Source organism: Globicephala melas, chromosome 2 (assembly GCF_963455315.2).
Source record: "Globicephala melas chromosome 2, mGloMel1.2, whole genome shotgun sequence".
Lineage (NCBI taxonomy): Eukaryota > Metazoa > Chordata > Mammalia > Artiodactyla > Delphinidae > Globicephala > Globicephala melas.
This window is the reverse complement of record NC_083315.2, coordinates 29,499,510-29,525,431: the sequence shown is the minus strand read 5'-3', so window position 1 is coordinate 29,525,431 and position 25,922 is coordinate 29,499,510. Positions and strand designations below refer to the sequence as shown.

At 38.3% G+C, this 25,922-nt stretch overlaps 1 protein-coding gene across 14 annotated transcripts in view; it reads left to right on the top strand.

Moving 5' to 3' along the window:
• The window catches only part of ZMYND11 (zinc finger MYND-type containing 11), a 140,333-nt gene extending 128,614 nt beyond the window's left edge, over window positions 1-11,719 (top strand). For all 14 annotated transcript variants that reach the window (XM_060293703.1, XM_060293702.1, XM_060293707.2 and 11 more), the window contains one exon: window positions 10,418-11,719. In XM_060293703.1, the coding sequence (XP_060149686.1) occupies window positions 10,418-10,540 (123 nt within the window). In that variant the 3' untranslated portion in view covers window positions 10,541-11,719. The remainder of the gene's footprint in view (window positions 1-10,417) is intronic.
• The last annotated feature ends 14,203 nt before the right edge of the window (window positions 11,720-25,922 follow it).

Sequence of the window (25,922 nt, the reverse complement as noted above, 5' to 3'; positions counted from 1 at the left end):
GCTGTTAGTATTTGCCTTATGTATTGAGGTGCTCCTATGTAGGGTGCATAAATATTTACAATTGTTATATCTTCTTCTTGGATCGATCCCTTGATCATTATGTAGTGTCCTTCTTTGTCTCTTCTAATAGTCTTTATTTTAAAGTCTATTTTGTCTGGTATGAGAATTGCTACTCCAGCTTTCTTTTGGTTTCCATTTGCATGGAATATCTTTTTCCATCCCCTTACTTTCAGTCTGTATGTGTCTCTAGGTCTGAAGTGGGTCTCATGTAGACAGCACATATATGGGTCTTGTTTTTGTATCCATTCAGCCAATCTGTGTCTTTTGGTGGGAGGATTTAGTCCATTTACATTTAAGGTAATTATTGATATGTATGTTCCTATTCCCAGTTTCTTAATTGTTTTGGGTTCGTTATTATAGGTCTTTTCCTTGTGTTTCTTGCCTGGAGAAGTTCCTTTAGCAGTTGTTGTGAAGCTGGTTTGGTGGTGCTGAACTCTCTCAGCTTCTGCTTGTCTGTAAAGGTTTTAATTTCTCTATCGAATCTGAATGAGATCCTTGCTGGGTAGAGTAATCTTGGTTGCAGGTTTTTCTCCTTCATCACTTTAAATATGTCCTGCCAGTCCCTTCTGGCTTGCAGAGTTTCTGCTGAAAGATCAGCGGTTAACCTTATGGGGATTCCCTTGTGTGTTATTTGTTGTTTTTCCCTTGCTGCTTTTAATGTTTTCTTTGTATTTAATTTTTGACAGTTTGATTAACATGTGTCTTGGCGTATTTCTCCTTGGATTTATCCTGTATGGGACTCTCTGTGCTTCCTGGACTTGATTAACTATTTCTTTTCCCATATTAGGGAAGTTTTCAACTATAATCTCTTCAAATATTTTCTGAATCCCTTTCTTCTTCTCTTCTTCTTCTGGAACCCCTATAATTCGAATGTTGGTGCATTTAATGTTGTCCCATAGGTCTCTGAGACTGTCCTCAGTTCTTTTCATTCTTTTTTCTTTATTCTGCTCTGCAGTAGTTATTTCCACTATTTTATCTTCCAGGTCACTTATCCGTTCTTCTGGCTCAGTTATTCTGCTATTGATCCCATCTAGAGTATTTTTAGTTTCATTTATTGTGTTGTTCATCGTTGCTTGTTTCCTCTTTAGTTCTTCTAGGTCCTTGTTAAATGTTTCTTGCGTTTTCTCTATTTCCAAGCTTTTGGATCATCTTTACTATCATTATTCTGAATTCTTTTTCAGGTAGACTGCCTATTTCCTCTTCATTTGTTAGGTCTGGTGGGTTTTTATCTTGCTCCTTCATCTGCTGTGTGTTTTTCTGTCTTCTCATTTTGCTTATCTTACTGTGTTTGGGGTCTCCTTTTTGCAGGCTGCAGGTTCGTAGTTCCCGTTGTTTTTGGTGTCTGTCCCCAGTGGTTAAGGTTGGTTCAGTGGGTTGTGTAGGCTTCCTGGTGGAGGGGACTAGTGCCTGTGTTCTGGTGGATGAGGCTGGATCTTGTCTTTCTGGTGGGCAGGTCCACATCTGGTGGTGTGTTTTGTGGCGTCTGTGGACTTATTATGATTTTAGGCAGCCTCTCTGCTAATGGGTGGGGGTGTGTTCCTGTCTTGCTAGTTGTTTGGCATAGGATGTCCAGCACTGTAGCTTTGGTCATTGAGTGAAGCTGGGTGCTAGTGTTGAGATGGAGATCTCTGGGAGATTTTTGCTGTTTGAAATTATGTGGAGCTGGGAGGTCTCTTGTGGACCAGTGTCCTGAAGTTGGCTCTCCCACCTCAGAGGCACAGCACTGACTCCTGGCTCCAGCACCAAGAGCCTTTCATCCACATGGCTCAGAATAAAAGGGAGAAAAAGTAGGAAGAAAGAATTAGTAGAAGTAGAAAGAAAGCAAGGAGGAAGGAAGGAAGGAGGGAAGTAAGGAAAAAAAGAAAAAGATAAAGTAAAATAAAATAAAGTAAGATAAAATATAATAAAGTCATTAAAATAAAAAAATAATTAAAAAAAACGGACGGATAGAACCCTAGGACAAATGGTGGGAGCAAAGCTATACAGACAAAATCTCACACAGAAACATACACATACACACAAAAAGAGGAAAAGGGGAAAAAATCATAAATCTTGCTCTCAAAGTCCACCTCCTCAGTTTGGGATGATTCGCTGTCTATTCATGTATTCCACAGATGCAGGGTACATCAAGTTGATTGTGGAGCTTCAATCCGCTGCTTCTGAGGCTGCTGGGAGAGATTTCCCTTTCTCTTCTTTGTTCTTACAGCTCTCAGGGGCTTAGCTTTGGATTGGGCCCCGCCTCTGCGTGTAGGTCACCGGAGGGCGTCTGTTCTTCGCTCAGACAGGACGGGGTTAAAGGAGCCGCTGCTTCGGGGACTCTGGCTCACTCAGGCCGGGGGCGAGGGAGGGGCGCGTAGTGCGGGGCGAGCCTGCGCCGGCGGCAGAGGCCGGCGTGATGTTGCACCAGCCTGAGGCGCGCCGTGCGTTCTCCCGGGGGACTTGTCCCTGGATCCCGGGACCCTTGCAGTGGCAGGCTGCACAGCCTCCCCGGAAGCGGGGTGTGGTTAGTGACCTGTGCTCACACACAGGCTTCTTGGTGGCGGCAGCAGCAGCCTTAGCGTCTTATGCCCGTCTCTGGGGTCCGTGCTTTTAGCCGCGGCTCACGCCCGTCTCTGGAGCTCCTTTAAGCAGCACTCTTAATCCCCTCTCCTCGCGCACCAGGAAACAAAGAGGGAAGAAAAAGTCTCTTGCCTCTTCGGCAGGTCCAGACTTTTCCCTGAACTCCCTCCCGGCTAGCTGTGGCGCACAAGCCCCCTGCAGGCTGTGTTCACGCCGCCAACCCCAGTCCTCTCCCGGCGCTCCAACCGAAGCTGGAGCCTCAGCTCCCAGCCCCACCCGCCCCAGTGGGTGAGCAGACAAGCCTCTCGAGCTGGTGAGTGCTGGTCGGCCCTGATCCTCTGTGCGGGAATCTCTCTGCTTTGCCCTCCGCACCCCTGTTGCTGCGCTCTCCTCCGCGGCTTCGAAGCTTCACCCCTGCGCCACCCGCAGTCTCCACCCGCGAGGGGGCTTCCTAGTGTGTGGAAACCTTTCCTCCTTCTCGGCTCCCTCCCACTGGTGCAGGACCCGTCCCTATCCTTTTGTCTCTGTTTAATCTTTTTTCTTTTGCCCTACCCAGGTACGTGGGGGGTTTCTTGCCTTTTGGGAGGTCTGAGGTCTTCCGCCAGCGTTCAGTAGGTGTTCTGTAGGAGTTGTTCCACGTGTAGCTGTATTTCTGGTGTATCTGTGGGGAGGAAGCTGATCTCCGCGTCTTACCCTGCCGCCATCTTCCCGGAAGCGCCCCTCTTCTGAATAACTAGGCTTTAAAATGCTTAGGCCCTGGATTCTACCTCAGCAAGTTTCTGCCTAAAACTGAACCTGTGTGTCTGTTTTTATGGCAAACCATAGTGCTTTTATTTATACCCATTTTTTTAGATAAGGAATTTGAGGCTTATGAGATTAAACAGAGTGACTAGAAACCTGGTCGGTGAGCTGGGACTCACCCTCCTAAGCTACTTCTGCTCGTATATCGATTCTAGTAGACTGGTAAAAGGTTTAGAATTATTCTTGTATTATAGTTATTCTTGTATTATAGTTAAATCTTACATTATTGTAAGAAGCAGTACAGTACTGTAGGACAAGAGAGTATGTAGGTAAATCAGATACCCAAAAAGTGGATGTTAAGATGGCATACAATCAAGAGAAACATAGTAAGAATGATACATCCTTTAAATATATTCACAAAGAAAGGCAGAAATACAAAATGAATGCATTAAGTAATAGAAGGGATGGTGCTGCCTGAAGTATTATCTGAGGATGAGGAAACTAAGAAGTTAAATAAACGTGGTCTGAACTCACTTGATTAATTAGCACAGATCTAAGATTCAAACCCAAATCTGACTATTACAGCTACTTCCAAAATTAAAACATGCTATCCACACTTTTTAAATAGTAACCTCACTGAAGTCACAATTGCTGACATAGTAAAATCACAGGAAATATACCAGAGTACTACTGACATTTGGACCAAAAAATTGGGGACACTCCTGTGCACCGTAGGATGTTTAGCAGCAGCTAAGCCTCTATCCCCACCCCGAGTGATGACAATCAAAACTTCTCCAGACGTTGCCCCATAAGATGAAGGCTGAGAATTAACCACTGGTTTTAGACCATAAGTGACCTTGATAATAGCGCATTCAGTGGCACGGCACGGGTGAAAGACTGCAGTGGGCTTAAAAAAGAGGGGAAGAGAATACTCTGAAATAACAAGTGTAGGTAGTTCTTCCAAGATGTTTGGGAAGGGGAGCAGAAAAATGGGGGTGGTAGATGGAAAGAAATATGAGGTGAAGAGCCTTTTTAAAAAACTGTGGTAAAATAAATTTACTATCTTAATCATTTTTAAGTTTACAGTTCAGTGCTATTAAATACATTCATGTTGTGCAACATCACTGCCATCTTATTCCCATAACTTCTTTCACCCTGTAAAATGGAAACTCTTTACCTATTAAACAGTCACTCCCTGTTCTCCCCTCCCCCAGCCCCTGGTAACTACCATTCTACATTGTATCTGTGACTGTGACTACTGCTGGCACCTCTTATAAGTGGATCACACAGTCTTTTTAGGACTGGCTGATTTAACTTAGCATAATGGCACCGAGTTTCATCCATGTTGCAGTATACTGCAGAAGTTTCTCCCCTTTTAAGGCTGAATAGTACTCCAGTGCATGTATATACCACGTTTTTGCTTATCCATTTACCCACTGATGGTCACTTGGGTTACTTTCATGGTTTAGCTATTGTGAATAATGCTTCTATAAACATGAGTGTACAAATATCTCTTTGAGATCCTGCTTTCAGTTCTTCTGGGCATACACCCAGAGTGGAATTGCATGGTTATATGGTAATTACGTTTTAAATTTTTTGAGGAACCACATGCTGTTTTCCACAGCAGTTGTACCATTTTACATTCCCACATGACAGTGCACCAGGGTTCCAATTTCTCTACATCCCCACCAACTCTTGTTTTATTTTGATAGTACTCATACAAATAGGTGTGAGGTGGTGTTTCACTGTAGTTTTGATTTGCATTTCCCTAATGACTGGTGATGTTGAGCATCTTTTCATGTGATTATTGGCATTCCTGTATCCTTGATAAATGTCTATTCAAGTCCTTTGCCCATTTTTTGAGTTGAGTCTTAGGAGTTCTCCATATATTCTGGATATTAATCCCTTTTCAGATACATGATTTGCAAATATTTTCTCCCATTCTGTGGGTTGCTTTTTTATTCCATGAATAATTTTCATAAAGTGCCATTTGTCTATTTTTTTCTTTGTTAACTGTGCCTTTGGTGTCATATCCAAAAATTCATTGCCAAATCCAGCGTCATGAAGTTTTTGTCCTTTGTTTTCTTCTAAGAGATTTATTGTCTTAGATCTTACAATAAGATCTTAGAATTATGTCCTTGACCCATTTTGAGTTAATTTTTGTATGTGGTGTTAGGTAAGGGTCCAACTTCATTCTTTTGTATGTGGATATCCAGATTTTCCAGCATCCTTCGTTGAAAAGACTATCTGTTCCCCATTAAACGATCTTGGCACCCTCATCAAAAAACAATTGACCATATATATGTTTATTTCTGTGCTCTCTATTCTGTTCCATTGGTCAGTATGTCTGTCTTTACGCCAGTACTTCACAGGTTGGATTAATGTAGATTTGTAGTAAGTATTGAAATCAGGATGTATAATTCCTCCAGATTTGTTTTATTTTTTCAAGATTGTTTTGGCTATTTGGGGTCCCTTGAGGTTCCATATGAAAATGTGGGTGGGTTTTTCAATTTCTACTAAACATGTCACTGGGATTTTGATAGGGATTGCATTGAATCTTCAGATCACTTTCAGTAGTATTGACATTTTAACAATATTAAGTCTTCTAATCCATGAACGTGGCATGTGTTCCCATTTATTTATGTTGTCTTTAATTTCTTTTAATTCTCATTGTATAAGTCTTTCATCTCCTTGGTTAAGTTAATTCATAAGTATTTTGGTTTTTTTAGGCTGTTTTAAATAGAATAGTTTTCGTAATTTGCTCTTGAGATTGTTCATTGTTTGTGTATAGAAATGCAGTTGATTTTAGTGTATTGACTTTGTATCCTGCTCCTTTGCCAAATTCCTCTTTTAGTTCTAGCAACTTCGTTCTGGAGTCTTCAGGGTTTCTACGTATAAGATCATATCATATGCAAAGATAATTTTACTTCTTCCTTTACAATTAGCATGCCTTTGATTTCTTGTTTGCCTAAGTGCTCTGGCTAGGACTTCTAGTACTATATTGAATAGAAGTGGTGAAAGTGGGCATCTTTGCGTTGTTCCTGATCTTTGAGTATGATGTTTGCTGTGTGTTTTTCATATGTGGCTTTTATTATGTGGAGGTAGGTAGTTTCCTTCTGTTCCTGTTTGTTGAGTGTTTTTATCATGAATGCGTGCTGAATTTTGTCAGATGTTTTTTCTTCACTTACTGCGATGACCATGTGGTTTTTCCTTCATTATGTTGATGTGGCATATTACACTGATTGATTCTTATATGTCGCATCACATCATTGGTGTATAATTCTTCTAATATGCTGCCGAATTCCATTTGCTAGTATTTTGTTGAGGATTTTATCTCAGTGGTCATAAGGCATGTGGATCTGTAGTTTTCTTTTCTTGTAGTGTCTTTGGCTTGGTATCAGGGTTATTCTGGACTCACAGAGTGAGTTAGGAAATATTCCCTCCTCTTCCATCTTTGGGAAGAGTATGAGATGGTTTGACAGCTCTTTAAATGTTTGGTAGAATTTACTAGAGAAGCCATCAGGTCCAGGGCTTTATTTATTGGGAGATTTTTGATTAATAGGTCAATCTGCTTATTAGTTATGGGTCTATTCAGATATTTTCAAGATTAGTCTTGGTAGGTTTGGGGTTTGTAGGAATTTGTCCATCTCATCTAGGTTATCCAGTTTGTTGTGTATAATTGTTAATAGTGCATTGTTACAATCCTTTTTATTTTTGTAGAATCAGTAGTAAGGTCCCCACTTTTATTTTTCATTTAGTAACTTGAGTCCTCTCTTTTCTTCTTGGTCCATCTAGCTAAAGGTTTATCAATTTTGTTTATCTTTTCGAAGAACCAACTTTTGGTTTCGTTGATTTTTCTTTATTATTTTACTCTTCTGTATTTTGTTGACCTCTGTGCTAATTTTTTTTTTTCCTTCCTCCTGCTAACTTTTGCTTTAGCTTGCTTTTTTTTTACCAATTCCTTAAGGTGGACTTTTTGGCTACTGATCTGTTTCTTCAGGTAGATATTACAGCTATAAATTTCCCTCTGAGCACTGCCTCACTGCATAACCTAAATTTTTCTTTGATCCATTGGTTGTTTAAAAGTGTTTTTTTAAGTTTCCACAACTTTGAATTTTCCAGTTTTACTTTTGTTTTTGCTTTCTTATTTTATCCCATTGTGGTCAAAAAAGATACTTAGTATGATATCTACCTTTTAAAATATGTTGAGACTTAATTTGTAAAGTGTCCCACATGCACTTGAAGAATGTGTGCTCTTGTTGTTGGGTAGAGTGCTCTGTGTATATCTGTTAGATCTAGTTGGTTTATTGTGTTACGCCCTCCCTTTCCTTACCTATGTCTGGTGGTTCTATCCCTTAGTGTGAGTGGGATGTTGAAGTCTCTATTGTAGAACTGTCTGTTTTTGCTTCTTATGTTTTAGTGGTCATTACATGTGTAAATATTTATAATTATTATGTCTTCTTGCTGTATTGAACCTTTTATTAATATATAGTGTCCTTCTTTGTCTGTTGTAATCTTTTTTTGATTTAAAGTCTATTTTGTGTGAAATTAGTATAGCTACCTTGCTCTCTTTTGGTTCCAATTTGCATGGAATATCTTTTTCCATCCTTTCACTTTCAGCCCATTTGTGTCTTTAGGTCTTAAGTGAGTCTCTTATAGACATTATATTATAGACGTGTTTTTATCCATTCTGCCAATCTGTGTCTTTTGATTGGAGAGTTTAATCTGTGTAAATTTAAAGCCCCATAACTTTTTTGACCCTCATTTCCTGCATTCTTGTTTTTGTGTTTAGTTGATTTTTTGTAGGGAAATGTTTAAGTTCCTTTCCTTTTGTTTATATGCTATAGCAGTTTTCTTTGTGGTTACCACGGGAATTACATTTAACAGCCTAAAGTTATGAGACTCTAATGTGAATTTATAGCAGTTTTAGTTTAATAACATATATAAAATCTGTTCCTTTACAGCTGCATCTCAACCCTTTGATTGCTGATGTTATAAGATCACATTGTCATACATTGTGTGCCCAAAAACATAAATTAAAAATTCTTTTAAATGTATTAGTCTCCTAAATTATGTAGAAAAAAGATTTGGGGTTACAAAGTAATTTACAGTAATACTAGCTTTTATACTGATAACTTTTTTCTTTAAATCTTGGTTTCTTAAATCGTAGAAGAGAAAAAGTACAGTTACAAGCCATTGTAAGCCATAGTACTGGCTCTTATAATTGCCCATGTGTTTACCACAGTTGAGATCTTCTGTTTCTCCACATGGCTCCAGGTCACTGTCTAGTGTTCTTTCATTTCAACTGCAGGACCCCCTGAGTACTTCTTGCAGGTACAAAGGAGAGTTTTGCTGCATACAGGATTCTCTACTGACAGGTTTTTTTCCTTCTTTTAGCGCTTTGACTATATCAGGTCTTCTGGCCTCCAGAATTTCTGATGGGAAATCTGCTGATAACATATTGATGATCCTTTGTGCGCGACAGCTCCCCTCTTTCTCGCTGCTCTCAGGAGTTTCAAAAGTTTGGTTACAACATGTTTCAGTGTGGCTCTCTGAGTTCATCTGACTTGGAGTTACTGAATATTTATATTCATATCTTTCATCAGATTGAAGGAATACTGACTAAAAACTTCCCCCGTATTCTCTCTGCTCATTTCTCTCTCCCCTCCTTCTGGGACTCCCATGATGCATATCTTGGTCCATTGGCTGATGTACCACAGGTCTTTTTAGGCTCTGTTTGCTTGCTCTCCAGTCTTTTCACCTCTCTTGTTAATTTCCATTGTCCTGTCTTCTTCTCTCTGCTCTGCTCAAATCTGCCTTTGAATCCCTGAAGTCAGTTTTTCACTTCAGTTAATGACTTCTTAGCTCCACGTTTTCTTTTTGGTTTCTATCTTTTTATTGATGTTTCCAGTTCATACATCATTTTCTTGACTTTCTCCATATTTTCCTTTAGTTCTTTGACCTTCTTTAATAGTTGTGTTAAAGTCTTTGTCTAATATATCTGCCAGTAGGTCTTTTTCATGGCCAGTTTCTGTTGACTTGGCTTTTTTTTCCTTTGAAATAGTCATACATACTTCCTGCTTCTTTGTATGCCTTGTGGTTTTTTGTTGAACACTAGACATTTGAATCTAGTAATATGGTAACTGGAACTCAGTTTCTCCTCCTTCTCATAGGTTGCTGTTTTTGTTTCTTTGATGGTTGTAGGCTGTCTATTTCTGTGCCAAAGATCAGATTGAGGTGTAAACTAAATGCCTTCTTAGGTCTTTTCTGCGCCTCTCCTTGGGTATGCACATTCACTTTCTAATTTCTGCTGTATATGCAGTTGATTTTGAATGTCTGGCTTGCAAAAATATCTGGCTTGCAAAAGGGGGAATAAAAGGGCAGTGGCCCTTTAACTCTTCTGAAAGTCACTTCAGCTGGAGGAGTTGTGACAGCGGGGGCAGGGGGTGGAACAGCAATGGCTGCCCATTTCTGTGACCAGAAGCGCATCTTTTTTGCCCACCCTGGCTCCCACAAGGTGCTCCATTCACAGCTGCTTGGGTGGAGAATAGGGATGATGTAGCTATTACCGTGCTAAGAGCCGAAATTGACCAAAATTAACCATAACTTACTGTTCAAGCCTTCAGTAGACTTCAGAGTTCCAAAATAGTTACTTCAGACAGATTCTACAGTACAGCTGTTGTCCAGGTGGGAAGGTAGATCCTGGTGCTTCTGCTCTGTCATCTTTCCAGAATCTCAGGCCCTTTAAGAAAATAGAAATTACTTACGCTTGTGTGCTGACGGGAATTACCTAGTGGAGATGGAAAAGTTGATGCTGTGCCCGAGTAAGCTTGAGTTTGCTGACAAAGGACTGCGTGCTGAGCCTCGGTCGTCCATCCCATTGTTTCCTGCCATCCTGCTCAGGACAGAAAACATGTTCTTGGTGATACTAGTTTAAGCTTGAGCCAGAAAGAGCTTTAAAAGCACAGTTTCAAAAGTCTGTCAGTCAATCACTGTACCCAGCTTCCTATGCATTTCATCCCACGTTTAACTGCTGGTTATGGTTTCTTGCCTGCAGTGCTACAACTGTGAGGAGGAGGCCATGTACCACTGCTGCTGGAACACATCCTACTGCTCAATCAAGTGTCAGCAGGAGCACTGGCATGCGGAACACAAGCGCACCTGTCGCCGGAAAAGATGAAGGCTGGTTCTTTCTGGAGAATCACTGACGATTATTCTTCTCAGACACAGCGGTTTTTGTTTCCAAGAAGCCAAAATTGTTTAGAATTTGCTTCCCATTTTGCACCAGCCTTTAAACACTTTTCGTGAAGAAATTTTGCACAGTAGTTAAATCTTTTGTTAATGCTCCTCTGGAGTTTTTCAGGGGGTAAAAGTAACATCAGTGGAGGGTATTATTTTAAATAAATTTTAATTGAGAGTTTGTTGCATTTTCAGCAAATTTTAAAACATTTTTAGGTTTTACAGAGATTTTAACCTTTAAACAACAGATCTTTAAAAAAACAGCAGGTGAATACAAGTGAGTTTAACAAAGAAACATTTAAAATAGATCTGAATGTAAGAACTACAGAACTGTTTCAGAAATAAAGCATACTACCTTGATGTGAAATTTATTTCTTAACCTTGTTGAGCTGGTTTTGTTCAGCTTAATTTACTGTTTAAAGGCATTATCTATTGGTTATGCCAGTGGGTATATGATTGATTGAATTTAGGGAACAGGGTTGACACAGCAGGTGCTAGTCCTGCATATTTTTTCTTAAATATTTCCCAATTGTGTTTTTCATTATTTCTTTTCAATATATAACTTTTATAACAAATTATTAGCTTTGATCTTGTAGTTTAAAATTGCAGGGAACTGGGGTAATCTTTTACTGAGCTGGATCTTAGAGAAAATGAATATTTAAATTTTAAAGTTTGCACATTTCATCTTTGTCCTAACATGAGTGCTTGTAACAAAATAAACAAAAATAAAAAGCCAAAAACTACCTTTATCCATACACGAAATTATAGATGAGGCATACAAATTTCTCTAATGCTTACCTTCCCTCCCCAAATATCATCTGATTGATTGATTGCCTATTATCTGGTGTCACCTCTTACATTGTAAGTTAATACTGAAAGGAAAGAAAGCACTTAAGTTTCACAGAAGCCGTTATGTTTGTAGTAGTGGGTCATTGCCTACTAATGAACTCCACCACTGTACACAGAATGAAGAATAATGCATGTTAATTTTCTTGTATTAAAGATGCCGTGATTTGTAAAAAGTCTGTATTTTGCGGAATGTCTGGATTAAGAAGCATTACCAATAGGAATGGATCGATAGTTGAATAATGATTTTTTTTATACATAGACATATAAAATACAGCCAGGAAAACTTAAATTACTTTTTACAAAAAAAAAAAACCTCACAATTTATGTTTTTTCAAAGACTGATCTTAGACCAAGTCAAAATAAATTCCCATTTATCATTTATTTTTAAGGTTAGAGAAATAATTTGTAAATATTTATTTAGACCTTTGATATTTATTAAAGCAATTACACACCATGTAAGTGAGAGAATCAGGAGAAAAACCTTTTTAAAAGTTTTCTCCAGGTTTGTCAGGGTCACTCTAAAGAGCCTTCTGTGAACTAATCATCCATCCAGTCCTGATGCTGTTACAGACGGTGGTGACACAAGTTAATCGACAAGCTACTGCCCAGTGGCGCCCAATGGCTTGTAGGACCTGCCCAGTAGCCCCATTTCAGCACCGTACCTGGATTACGCAGGGACTCGGCACTCTCGGTCCCTCCTCGTTGCTGTGTGATTTGTCCGTGTTGCCACGGTGCCGTGGTCTGAGCGAGACGACGTAACCATGAACACTTAACCTTCTCTGATTGATTGTTTTGATTTCAAGTTTTAAAACTTCGATCCACCCCTATGAGAGCAAGTTATTGTGGAACTATTTTTGGTGTAAAATCATTCCAGAGTGTGTACTATTTACCGATAGCTGCATGAAAGTAAGATTCGTGTTACTTTGGCTTTTTTGTCTCCGTTGACACGGTTGCACATTTCCAAGTTACTACAGCGTGAAAACTGTGTGTTAAAAAAAAAAAAAAACAAAATTAAAAAAAGAGATTGTGGCCTGGTTTTGTAAAAGTTTTAGGTAAAATTACAATTGATTGTTTTAGGAATCATTATTAAAAATTTTCTGCAATCATAAAGCTATATCAAGGTGTTGAGCTTAGCCACTATGCACATTGTAATTATTCATCGTGGCTGTCCAGTTCTATGATGCATTCTGGCATTTTGTAAGCTGCTCTGACTAGCAATATATAGGTTCATTTAATGTGTTAACATTGGTTAATAAATGTATTTAAAAAAACTGCCTTTAATAAATTGTTGATTTAGTCCATTCCCCTAAACCAAAACAAACACAACTGTATCACATGGTAATCATATACTGTGGGCTATCCAGTGGTGACTGTTTAACTTTATATAAAATCAGTGTGTTAAAAATAATTTACTTAAACATTTGTTTAAGTTGAACTTACTTTTACCAGTTGTCAAGTTCAGGTTTGTTTGACTACAAAGCCCCCTTTCTGGGTAAACTTATGCTAGGCTGAACATAAAGATAGATAGAAAATTATTCAGTGAACATTTGAAATTAGTCAATATCATCAATTTCAACGCATCTAGAATCACATCCATCATCTCACCTTGCATCACTGCACTCCTCCAACCAATTCACATGATGCCAATCTCAATTCAAGCCAGCGTCACCCTCCTGACCAGACTGTAATGTAGTAAGTGGCTCGACCCTCTTCTTTGCCTTCCTCTCTAATTCAGTGGTTCTCAAACTTTTGACATCAGGATCACAAGAGGACTTGTTCAAACACTGCTGGTCCCCACCCCCAGCATTTTCATTGCCGACAAGTTCCCAAGTGTTGCTGACGAGGGCATCCTTTCATAATCACTGCTTTACTGATGATGAAAATAAAAACAGACCCTTTCATGAACAATATACATAAAGTTTCAGTATTTTACAGAGTCCTAGGGCCCATCTGTAGACTTCCCACCCCCATAAGGATCCAGGTCCCTCATGTTAAGAATCCCGGATCCAGTGAGATTAGAGAAGCAAAAATAGGAGAGGTAGCAAGAGTCCTGTTACTGTGATCTAGATCAGAGCCTCTCAAATGTTCCTGTGCACACAGATCGCCTGGGGCTCTAGTTAAAATGCAGACTCTGACTTAGATGGTCTGGGGTGGGTGGAGCTGGTGACTCTGCCCTTTCTCATAAGCTTCCAAGTGATAACTGCTTGTACTGGCCAGGGATTACACCTGAGAGGCTAGGTCTTAAAGGATATGTAAGTGCTCAGAAGTGTAACTACTACTACCACACTAAATTATAAACTATAAAACAATGCTGTCAAGTGAAATTATGTAACGTGAGGTACCTAAGAAATTTAAAATTTTCTAGTAACCATACTAAATATTAAACCATTAAATAACCATATTAAATATTTAACCGTATTAAGAAGGAACAGGTTAATTTTAATAATATATCCTACTTAACCTAATATATCCAAAATATTTCAATATTTAATTAATATAACAATGAGACATTTTATATTCTTGTTTTATACTAAGTCTTCAAAACCCAGTGTGTGTTGCATGCTTTCAGCACATCTCCATTCGGACTAGCCACAGTTTATTCACGTGTGGCTGATGACTACCCATGTTGGACAGAGCAACCTAAAAGCAAGAGCTTTGTCTTACCAAATAAGGGCCCCCATCAGCACCCGACCTGTAGTCAACATGCATTTAGCAAATGTTTAGTAGAGGTCCTCCTTGAAACCTAGGAGCTGACAAGAAAAAAATTAATCAGTTTTCAACAGAATTTGACCTCTCTGAGGGTAGGCTTAGTCTTTCAGAGTCTGAGATTTGAGAGCTTAAAAATCTTCCAACAACCTCTAAACTGACATTGCAAGTAGGCAGCCCTGGAAAGTTACCTAAGGATCCCTATGGCTCTACAGGGCAGTTTGAAAACCTTTATCTACTCCAACTCCTTAACCTCATACTGGAGAGAAAGCCGAGACCCAGAGCTGCTCAAAGTCAGGAACCAGGTTCCTGACATCATACCTCCTGTTCTACAGCCCCATGAAGACAGTCTGTGGCTTAATAAAGTCATGCAGTGATGAATAATCCCTACCTCCAGGAACAGGAAAGAGTATAACTGGGGGTAGAGACTGCTAAGGAAATTTAGAAGACAGTGTAAATATTACTCATTCATTTAGTAAATACTTGAGCCCCTACAGCATTTGTGTTAGATGCTAAGTGTATGATAATGAGCAGAACAGACACATTTCCTGTCTCTATGTAGCTTATATTCTAGTGAGGGCATCAATCAAATAAGTACAACTTTAATTATAACCCAGAGTTGGGTGCAATGAAGAAAAAATATGGGACTATAGGATACGGAGAAAGCACAACAGGAGGGGAAAGAATTAGGGAAGGCTTAAAAAAACCTGTACGGAAGCTCGAACTTGAAAGGTGAGCAGGAGCTAGCTGGAGAAGAAAGGCATTCCAGAGCATCCCACATGGATTTCGGATGATTCATTTTTTTCCTTCATATTTCTACTATGAACATAACTTTTAAAACCAGGAAAAAAAGTTACAGAAGAAACAAAATTCTTGGCTAGAGCGGTCTGCAGGGTTAAAGGTTACAGGAGAGTAATTCTTTTCAAGCAATGAGAGAGATTTGACATGGTTAAGGAAGCCATCAGACAGGAAGCAGGAATGAGGGTGATGCCGCGAGAGAATAACTAGAGGGTAACCTCACAGTGACTGCAGAAGATGAGATGGTGCAAAACGACGGATGATAAAGTGAAGATGAGAGAAGCCTACTCTTGAAAACTGCTCGTGAATGGGAGGGAAATTATGTTTAGGACAAGAAGAGGCTATAAACAAGTGATATCAGCATCACGGTGGTGCAGGGTGTTCCTCCTTTTGTCCTTTTTCAACAAAGAATTAGGGCATCTTTCATGAACACAAGGACCTCTGTGGTTGCTGTGGGAACCAGCACCATATGCCAGGGGACCTGTAAGGGGTCTTGCCCACCTCTGCATCTGGTAATAGGGTTAGGGTTAGACCTTGATATGGGCTGTGGAGCCCATAGGGCAATAAACTTGCCTGACCCTTCTGGCTGCAGTTGGGAAAAAACCTGGAGTGTTAACCTGGGCAGACACCCACAGAAGATAGAGAAGTTGCAGAAATCCAGCCTTTCCTAGGGGAGATTCCAGCATGTCATTGGAGAGGGAGAAAGTTTGGATGCAGTGGATCTAGAAGAACTTTCTCAGCACTGCACCCCACCCCCACCCCACCCCCCAAGGAATCACTGCATACAGAGGATCTATCTGACAGTGGTGACCTCTTTCACAAGATACAAGGAGAGCAATGAGTGAGTACCTAGCTAGCCAGTGGTGTGGGAAGCAGCTGGAGAACCTGTTTCTCTCCAGCAGCACCCAGAGTACTGACGCAGGACTTCCATGACTGCCAAGAGGGAGGAGATCAGGAAAGCAGCAGATAAAAATATCGAAGGTCTTTAAAGGGATGCAGTTCCTGCTAACTGAACTCAGCAAGAAGTTCATCCATGAGCCTCTGGGAGTGCCACTCCTGGGGATCCCCTTACCAGGTCCATGGGCATCCCCAGTGCCCTAAAAGCTAAGCTCACACTCTCGCCCACTCTGCAGCCAGCATCTTGTGCATGGCTCCTGAGTGCAGCAGCAAAAGCAAGCTCCGGTAGACAGAGCGTGTGATCAGAGAACTGGCCAGGGTCTGTGGGCAAAGGAGAAGCCAGAAACTTGGGCTGTAGCATCACCTTCTTGAAAACAAAGAAGCCAGTGGCCAGTCTGGTGAGTTGTAAGAACGAAAAAAGATACAAAAGCTTTAAAAGTTTGCCACAAAAGGGAACAAGCAGAGTGAAACAAGGGTACCCAGAAAAAGGCAGAATTAATGACAATACCAACAAACAGAATGCCCCATTTGAAGACAACTAGCAAAGATTTGAGGAGGTGTCTGCTACTTCAAATGCAACAGCAACAACACAAAACTACAAGGAACATGAAAAAACAAGGAACCATGTCATCGTTGAAAGATAATAATTCTCCAATAACCAAGCTTAATGTCATGGAATTTTGTGATCTAGTTGATAAAGAATTCAAAATAGCTGTTTTGAAGAAACTCAACAAGCTATAAGAAAGCTCAGAACGACAATTCAATGAAATCATGAAAAGAAAAATACTGGTTCAAAATGATATTTACCAAAGAAATAGAAATTATAAAAAAGAACCGAGGAGAAATTCTGGAGCTGAATAACTCAATGAATGAAATGAAAAATGCAGCAGAGAGCATCTGCAGTGGAGTCCAGCAAAGGGGAGACAGAATAAGTGCGTTAGGTGATGGGAATTTGAAATAATTCAGTTAGAGGAGAACAAAGAAAAAGAGAAAGAATGAAAAAGAGTGAAGAAAACCTACATGACCTATAGGATTCCATCAAAAGAACAAATAGAATAATTGGAGTTTCAGAAGGAGGAGAGGGAGAAGGGGGCAGAAAGTTTATTTAAAGAAATAATAGTTGAGAACTTCCCAAACCTGGGGAGGGAATGAACTGGAAGTCTAAATTCAAAGTTAATAGATCACCCTATTTTCTCAGCGCAAAAAAGACCTTCTTCAAGACACATTATAACAAAACTATCAAAAATCAAAGATAAAGAATTCTAAAAGCAGCCAAAGGAAAAAAAGACTGTAATCTACAAAGGAATCCTCATTAGGCTATCAGCGGATTTCTCAGCAGAAACCTTATTGGTCAGGAGAGAGTGGAATAACATATTCAGAGTTTTGGGAAAAAAAAACAACGCTGCCAGCCAAAAAATGCTCTCTCAGGCCAAGCTACCCCTCAGATATGAAGGAAAATAAAGATCTTTGTAGACAAACAAAAGCAGAGGGAGTTCATCATCCTAGATATGCATTTCAAGAAATGCTGAAAGGAGTTCCTCCAGCTGAAATGAAAAGATGCTAATCAGTGACATGAAAACGTAAGAAAATATACAACATACTGGTTAAGGCAAATATATAGTCAGACTTAGAAAACTCTAATTCTGTAACAGGATGGTATGTTAATCGTTTAACTGTAGTGTAAAGATCAAAGGAAAGGTATTAAAATAATTATAGATACTACAATTTGTTACTGCATACACAATATAAAAGAGTTAAATAATGACATACAAAATTTTAAAAGGGGGAGTCAATAAGTGAAGATTTTATAGCTGATCAAAGTTAAGTTGCTATCAACTTAAAATGGACTGTTTTATCTATGAGAGTTCTTATGTAAACCTCACGGGAATCACAAAGCAAAAACCTATAGTAGATTAAAAAGGGGGAAACAGAGAGAACCACCACAAAAAACCCACGAATTTATGAAGGTGGGCAGAAACAGAGGGAAAGGAAACATTGGAAATGCAAAACAACCAGAAAATAATTAGTAGGATGACATTAGTACGTCCTTGATGCTAAATGTAAATGGGTTGAATTCACCAATCAAAAGCTAGAGTGGCTAGATGGATTGGAAAAAAAAAGAAGCCACACAAGACCCAACAATATGCTGCCCATAAAAGACCCACTTCAGGTTTAAAGACACATAAGCTCAAAGTGAAGGGATAGAAAAAGATACTGCATGCAAGTGGAAAGCAAAAAAAAAGAGCAGGGATAGCTATACTTATATCAGACAAAATAGACTTTAAGCCAAAAACAGTAATAAGAAAGTCAGTATTTAATGATAAAGGGGTCAATTCATCAGGAAGATAAAAACAACTATAAAGTATAAAATATATATGCATCCAACATCACAGCACCTAAATATATTAAGCAATAGTAACGGAGCTGAAGGGAAAAATGGAAAAAAATACAATAGTTGGGGGATCCAATACCCCACATTCAGCAATTGTTAGATTATCTGGACAGAAAATACCAGGAAATGTTGAGTTTGAACCATACATTAGACTGAACTGAACTAATGGGCATTTATAGACATTCCATCCAACAGAAGGAGAATACACATTCTTCTCAAGTGCATACAGAACATTCTCCAGGATAGGTCATATGATATGAGACAAAAAATGTCTCAGCAAATTTAAAAGATTGAAATCATAGCAAGTATCTTTTCTAACCACAATAATATGAAACTAGATATCAATAACAGAGGAATGATGAAAAATCTACAAATATGTGGAAATTAACACACTCCAGAATCACCAATGGGTCAGAGAAGAAATCAAAAGAGAAATGAGAAAATACAGCAAAACAAATGAAAATGGAAACAAAACATACCAAAACCTATGGGATGCTGCAAATGCAGTTCTGAGAGGGAATTTTATACCAATAAATGCATATATTAAGAAAATGGGAAGATCTCAAATAAACAACATAACTTTACACCTCAAGGAACTAGAAAAAGAAGGAAAAATGAACCCCAAATTTAGTGAAAGGAAATAAAGATAAGAGCTGTAATAAATGAAATAGAGACAAGAAAAACAATAGAAAAAAATCAATGAAACTAAGAGCTGTTTTTTTGAAAAGATAAAATCTACAACTCTTTATTGAGACTAACAAGAAAAACAGAATGAATACATAAATAAATAAAATCAAAAATGAAAGGGAAGAGGTTACTGGTACTACAGAAATACAAAGGATCATGAAACTATCATAAACAATTATACACCAGTAAATCAGATAACTCAGAAGAAGTGGATAAATTCCTAGAAACATACAGCCTGTCAAGACTGAATCATGAATAAATAGAGAATCTGAACAGACTAGTAACAAGTAAGGAGATTGAATCAATAGCCAACACTGAAGCAGACTCACAGATATAGAGAACAAACTGGTGGTTACCAGTAGGGAGAGCGAAGGGGGAAAAAAGGGTTATTATGGGATACATGAAATCCTGTGTATAAAACTTTTGGAAACTGTAAAGCATTATAGAATTTAAAGAATCTTTCATTCAACAAGAAAAAAGAAAGAAAAAGAAAAAAACAATTCTAAAATTTGTCTGGAACCACAAAGACCCTTAATAGCCAAATCAATCGTAAGAAAGAATAACAAAGACAGAGGTATCACACTTCCTGATTTCAATCTATATTACAAAGTTAGAGTAAATTTGTAATTTATGGTCAACCAATTTACGGTCAACCAATATTTGACTAGAGAGCCAAGAACACTCAATGGGAAAAGGACAGTCTCTTCCACAAATGGAGCTGGGAAAGCTTGAATAACCACCCAAAGAGTAATGAAATTGGACCCCTATCTTACACCACTTACATAAATTAACTTGAAGTGGATTAAAGACGTAAGCATGAGACCTGATGATAAAACTCCTAGAAGAAAACATAGGAAAGAAACTCCTTAACATTAATCTTGGCAATGATTTTCTAGATAAGACACCAAATGCATAAGCAACAAAAGCAAAATTCAACAAGTGGGACTACATCAAACTAAAAAGCTTCTGCACAGCAAAAGAGCCAATAAAAAATGAAAAGGCAAACTATGAAATAGGGAAAAATATTTGCAAAACACATATTGGATAAGGATTTAATATCCAAAATATAAACAACTCATACAACTCAATAACATAAAAGCAAACAATCTGATTTAAAAATGAGCAGAGGAACCAAATAAAATTTTTTTTCAAAGACATGCAGGTGGCTGGCTAACAGGTACATGAAAACATGCTCAACATCATCAGTCACCAGGAAATGCAAATCAAAACCACAATGAAATGTCACCTCACACCGTTAGAATGGCCATCATCAAAAAGACACAGAAAATAAGTGTTGACCAGGATGTGGAGAAAGGAAACACTTATGTACTGTTGTTGGAAATGTAAATTGGTTTAGCTACTATGGAAAACAGTAGGGAGGTTCCCCCAAAATTAAAAATAGAACTACCATCTGATCCAGCAATTCCACTCCTGGTATATAGCCAAAGGAAGTGAAAACAGGATATCAAAGAGATATATGCATTCCCATGTTTACTGCAGTATTCACAACAGCCAAGATATGGAAACTACCTAGGTGTCTGTCAGTGGATGGATGGATGGATAAAGAAGTTGTGGTACTTATATACAATGCAATATTATTTAGCCATGAGAAAGAAGGAAATGCTGACATTTGTGACAACATGGATGGACCTTGCGGTCACTATGCTAAGTGAGATAAGTCAGACAGAGAAAGACAAATACTGCATGATCTCATTTAAATGTGGAATCTAAAAGAGCCAAACTCATAAAAACAGGCAGTAGAATGGTGGTCACCATTCGACTGAGGGGTGGGGGAATTGGGAAGAAACTTGCAACCAATAGGCAAATAAGTTTTGGAAAACTAGTATGCAACATAGTGATTACAGACAACAATACTATATTATAAACTTTTGCTAAGAGACTAGGTCTTAATTTCCACCACAATTAAGTGATATGATGGAGGTGTTAGCTAACACTACAATGGTACTCATATTGCAATATACAGATGTACTAAATCAACATGTTGCACACCTTAAACTTATACCATGTTATATGCCAATTATATCTCAATAAAAATAAATTTTAAAAAAGAAGAATACATTTATAATTTAACAAGGAGAGCTGACTGAGAGAGAGCAAAGGTGCGAGTCTTCTACAATGTAGAATTTTTTAAAATTATCTTTTGTTTAGCTCTTTTTGGTGGTTCAAAAATAATTATTAAATAGCAATTATGATAATAGTACAACATCTGACTACAGACTGTAGTCCGAATTCTATTATTTATGGAATATAACTTCATAAGAGTTTCTGTATATTCACCACATAGCTCTTTTTTTCTTTATTCTTTTAGCCAAAGAACTTTTATTCCACTGAAGCAACTATCTTAAAAAATGTTTTTTTTTGCATTTAAAAATATTTTTAGAACAGTTTTAGTTTTACAACAAAATTGAGAAGCAGGGACCAAGATTTCCCATATGTCCCCTTCCACCACACATACACAGCCTCACCCATTATAGACATCACTCACCAGAAGTTTTTAAAATTTTTTACCAAGGATGAGCCTACGTGAACACATTAATCACCTAAAGTTCGTAGTTGACATCAGAGTTCACTCTTAGTGTTGTACATTCTAAGGGTTTGCACAAATGTGTAATGACATATATCCATCATAGTATCATATAGAATGTTTTCATTATCCTAAAAATCCTCTGTGCTCTGTCTAGTCATCTCTCCCCACCACCATCTCTGGTAACCACTAATCTTTAAATTGTCTCTATAGATTTGTCTTTTCCTGAATGTCATATTGGTGGAATCATACAGTATTTAGCTTTTTCTGATTGGCTTCTTTACTTCAGAATTTATCATTTAAGGTTCTTCCATGTCTTCTCGTTATCTGAGAGCTTATTTCTTTAGCACTGAATAATATTCCACTGTCTGGATATACTTCAGTTTATTTATCCGCTCACCTACTGAAGGCAACTATGAAGCAAGCTGCTATAAACATCTGTGTGGAGGTGTTTGTATGGACATAAGTTTTCCTTTGGGTAAACACCAAGGAATGTGATTGTTGGATTGTATGGTAAGAGTACGTTTCACTTCGTAAGAAACTACCAAATTGTCTTCCAGAGGTTGCATCATTTTGCATTCCCACCAGCAACGTAGAGAGTTTTTGTTGCTTCCCATCCTCGCTGGCATTTGGTGTTATCAGTGCTTTGGTTTTTGATCATTCTAAGTAAGTTGTGTAGTGTTATCCCATTGCTGTTTTAATTTTCATTTTCCTGATGAAATATGATGTGGAACATCTTTTCATATGCTTAATTGCCATCTGTATATCTACTTTGGTGGCATATCTAATCAGGCCATTGGCCCTCTTTTTATTTGGGTTGTCCATTTTCTTATTGTTGATTTTTAATAATTCTTTGTATATTTTAGATGAGAGTCCTTTATCAGATGTGTCTTTTGCAAATATTTTCTCCCAGTCTGTGGCTTGTCATTTCATTCTCTTAACACCGTCTTTCACAAAGGAGTTTTTAATTTTAATGAAGTCCAGTTTATCAATTTTTTTCATGGACCATGCCTTTAATATTATATCTAAAAAGGTATCACCATACTGAAGATCATCTATGTCTTCCCCTATGTTACCTTTTAGGAGTTTTACAGTTTTGTGTTTTACACTTTGGTGTAAGATCATTTCGAGTTAATTTTAGTGAAGGGTGTTAAGGTCTGTGTCTAGATTCATATTTTTGCATGTGGATGTCTAGTCATTTCAGCACCATTTGTTGAAGATACTATCTTTGCTCCATTGTATTGCTTTTGTTCCTTTGTAAAAGATCAGTTGGCTATATTTATGAGGACCTATTTCTTGCCTCTCTACTCTGTCCCACTGATCTATTATCTATCCTTTCTCCAATACCACACTGTCTTGATTACCAAGGCTTTATAGTAAGTCTTAAAGTCAAGGTGCATAAGTCCTCCAAATTTGCTCTTCTCCTTCAATATTGTGTTGGCTATTCTGGGTCTTATGACTCTCCATATAAATTTTAGAATGAATCAGTTTGTCAATATCTACAAAATAATTTGCTGGGATCTTATTGGGATTGCATTGAGTCAAGGTAGGAGGAATTGACATCTTGATAATATTAAGTCTTCCTACCCATGAATAAGGAATAGCTCTCCATTTATTCTTTGATTTTGTTCATTGGAGTTGTGTAGTTCTCATGTAGTTTTTATATGTATTTTAGATTTATACCTAAGTATTTCATTTTGGGAGTGCTAAAGTAAAGGGCATTGTGCTTTTAATTTCAAATTCCACTTGCTCATTACTGGTATATAGGAAAATGATTGGCTTTTTTTTTTTTTGCAGTATGCGGGCCTCTCACTGTTGTGGCCTCTCCCGTTGCGGAGCACAGGCTCTGGACACGCAGGCTCAGCGTCCATGGCTCACGGGTCCAGCCGCTCCGTGGCACGTGGGATCTTCCTGGACCGGGGCACGAACCCGCGTCCCCTGCATTGGCAGGTGGACTCTCAACCACTGTGCCACCAGGGAAGCCCAAATGATTGGCTTTTGTATGTCAACCTTGTATCCTGCAACCTTGCTGTAGTCACTTATTAGGCCCAGGAGTTGTTTCATTGATTCTTTTGGATTTTCTCCATAGACAATCATGTCATCTACAAACAAAGCAGTTTTATGTATTCCTTCCTAATCTACGTATCTTTTATTACCTTTTCTTGCATTGTTGCATTAGCAAGTACTTCCAGTACAATGTTGAAAAGGAGTGGTGAGAGGGGAATGTCTCTGCATTGTGCCTAATCTTAGTGGGGAAGCTTTGAGTTTCTCACCATGAAGTATGATTTCAGCTGTAGGTTTTTTGTAGATGTTCTTTATCAAGTTAAAGAAATTATCCTCTGTTCCTAGTTTACTAACAACAAGAGCATCAACAAAGTAGCAATATTGTCTTCAAATCTATGAACATAGGATGCATTTTCTTTTACTTATATCTTCTTTAATTTCTTTCAGCAATGCTTTATAGTTTTCATTATACCCAAAGTGATCTACAGATCCAAAGTAATACCTATCCAAATTCCAAAGATGTTTTTGCACAAAAAGAAAACCCCATCCTAAAATTCATATGAAATCTTAAAGGACTTCAAATATCCAAAACAACCTTGAAAAAGAAAATTAAAGTGGAAGGATTTGCACTTCCTGATTTTAAAACCTACTACAAAGCTACAGTAATCAAAATGACATGTTACTGACATAATACTGACATAGGAATCACATAGAGAGCCCAGTAATAAACCTTAGCATATAGTTTCAAATAGTTTTTGACAATGGTGTCAAGAGCATTCAATGCAGATAGGACAGGTTTTTCAACAAATGGTGCTAGAAAATGATATCCACATGCAAAAGAATGAAGTTGGAGCCTTGCCAACACCATATACAAAAAATACCTCAAAATGGATCAAAGACCTCAACATAAGCCTTAACTCTATAAAACTCTTAGAAGAAAACATAGGGCCAAAAATTCCCATATTAGATTTGACAATGACTTCTTAAATACGACACCAAAGGCACAGGCAACCAAAAAAACAAGTAGAAAAACTTGGCTTCATGAAAATTTTAAAATTTTGTGCATCGAAAGACACTATCTACAGAAGGCAACCCACAGAATGGGAGAATATATCTGCAAACCATGTATCTGATAAGGGATTTATATCCAGAGTACACAGAGAACTCCTAAAACTCAAAACAAACCAACAATTCAAAAGTGGGCAAAGGACTTGAACAGACATATCTCCAATGAAGAGCTACAGACTGTCAATAATCCCATGAAAAGATGTTCAACATCACTAGTTACTGGGGAAATGCAAATCAAACCTATGAGATACAACCTTACATCTATTAGAATGGCTACTATCAAAACAAAACAAAACAGAAAATAAGTGTTGGTAAGGATGTGAAGAAATCAAAACTCTTGTGCACTGTTGGTGGGAATGTAAAATGGTGCAGCCACTGTGGAAAACAGTATGGTGGTTCCCCCTAAAAATTAAAAACAGAATTTTCATATGACCCAGCAATTCCTCTCTGGGTATAAACCCAAAAGAACTGAAAGCAGTGTCTTGAAGAGATATTTGTACACCTATGTTCATAGCAGCATTATTCAACAATAGCTAAAACATGTAAGCAACACAAATGTCCATCAATAACCGAATGAGTAACAAAAGGCAGCCAGACGTCAGAGACATCCGAGTAGTGTCAGTCATGATAGATAGGGAGCAATGCCCCAGTAACAGACCCTGAGTTCCTGAAGCTCAAAATTTCAACTCTGAAGGCCAAGGGGACATCCAGAAACCAGGCAGCAAGGCATGTCATTGAGAGATCAGAAGACAAAGGTCACTGCATGGATCCAAAGACCCCTCACCTTTATCCACCTGCAGAAGACACACTTCTCCCCCTACTCTAAAAACTCTTGAGGGGAAGAGCAGGAGACAGGAAGTTAGCTCAAAGACCCAGTGTTCTTGTCCACGAGAGACTGCACATGACCTGAGAGGACCAATTCTATAATCAGTTTAGACCAAGCTTTCCTTTGAACCAGGTCTGTTCAGTGAGTGAGGTCTCAGGTAGTAGGCAAGATTAGGTTTAAACAAAACAAATTATTACACATTCTTTGTTTAAAAAAAAAAAAAGGAATGACAATCTACTCTTTTCTAATTCATTTTAAAGAGGATCATAAAGATTAAGAAAGATCAAGCTATAATTCTTATAACCTTTTAGTAATTCCAGCCACCGAGTACCTGCTGCTGGAGAGTGAAGACATGCCATGGAGCACACCTTCTCCATTTGTGTGTCTCCAGTTTAAATCCTGCGATTTGTGTTCAGTTTCTTTCCGCTGTTGACCTTTAGGCCAGCGAGTGGGAGCTCTTCTTGTAAATAAATCACTTCCAAGCATTTTATTCTGGATTTTACAAGAGTTTGCAGTAAGTTTTTCAGAAGCATAAGGAATGGTCTTAGGCA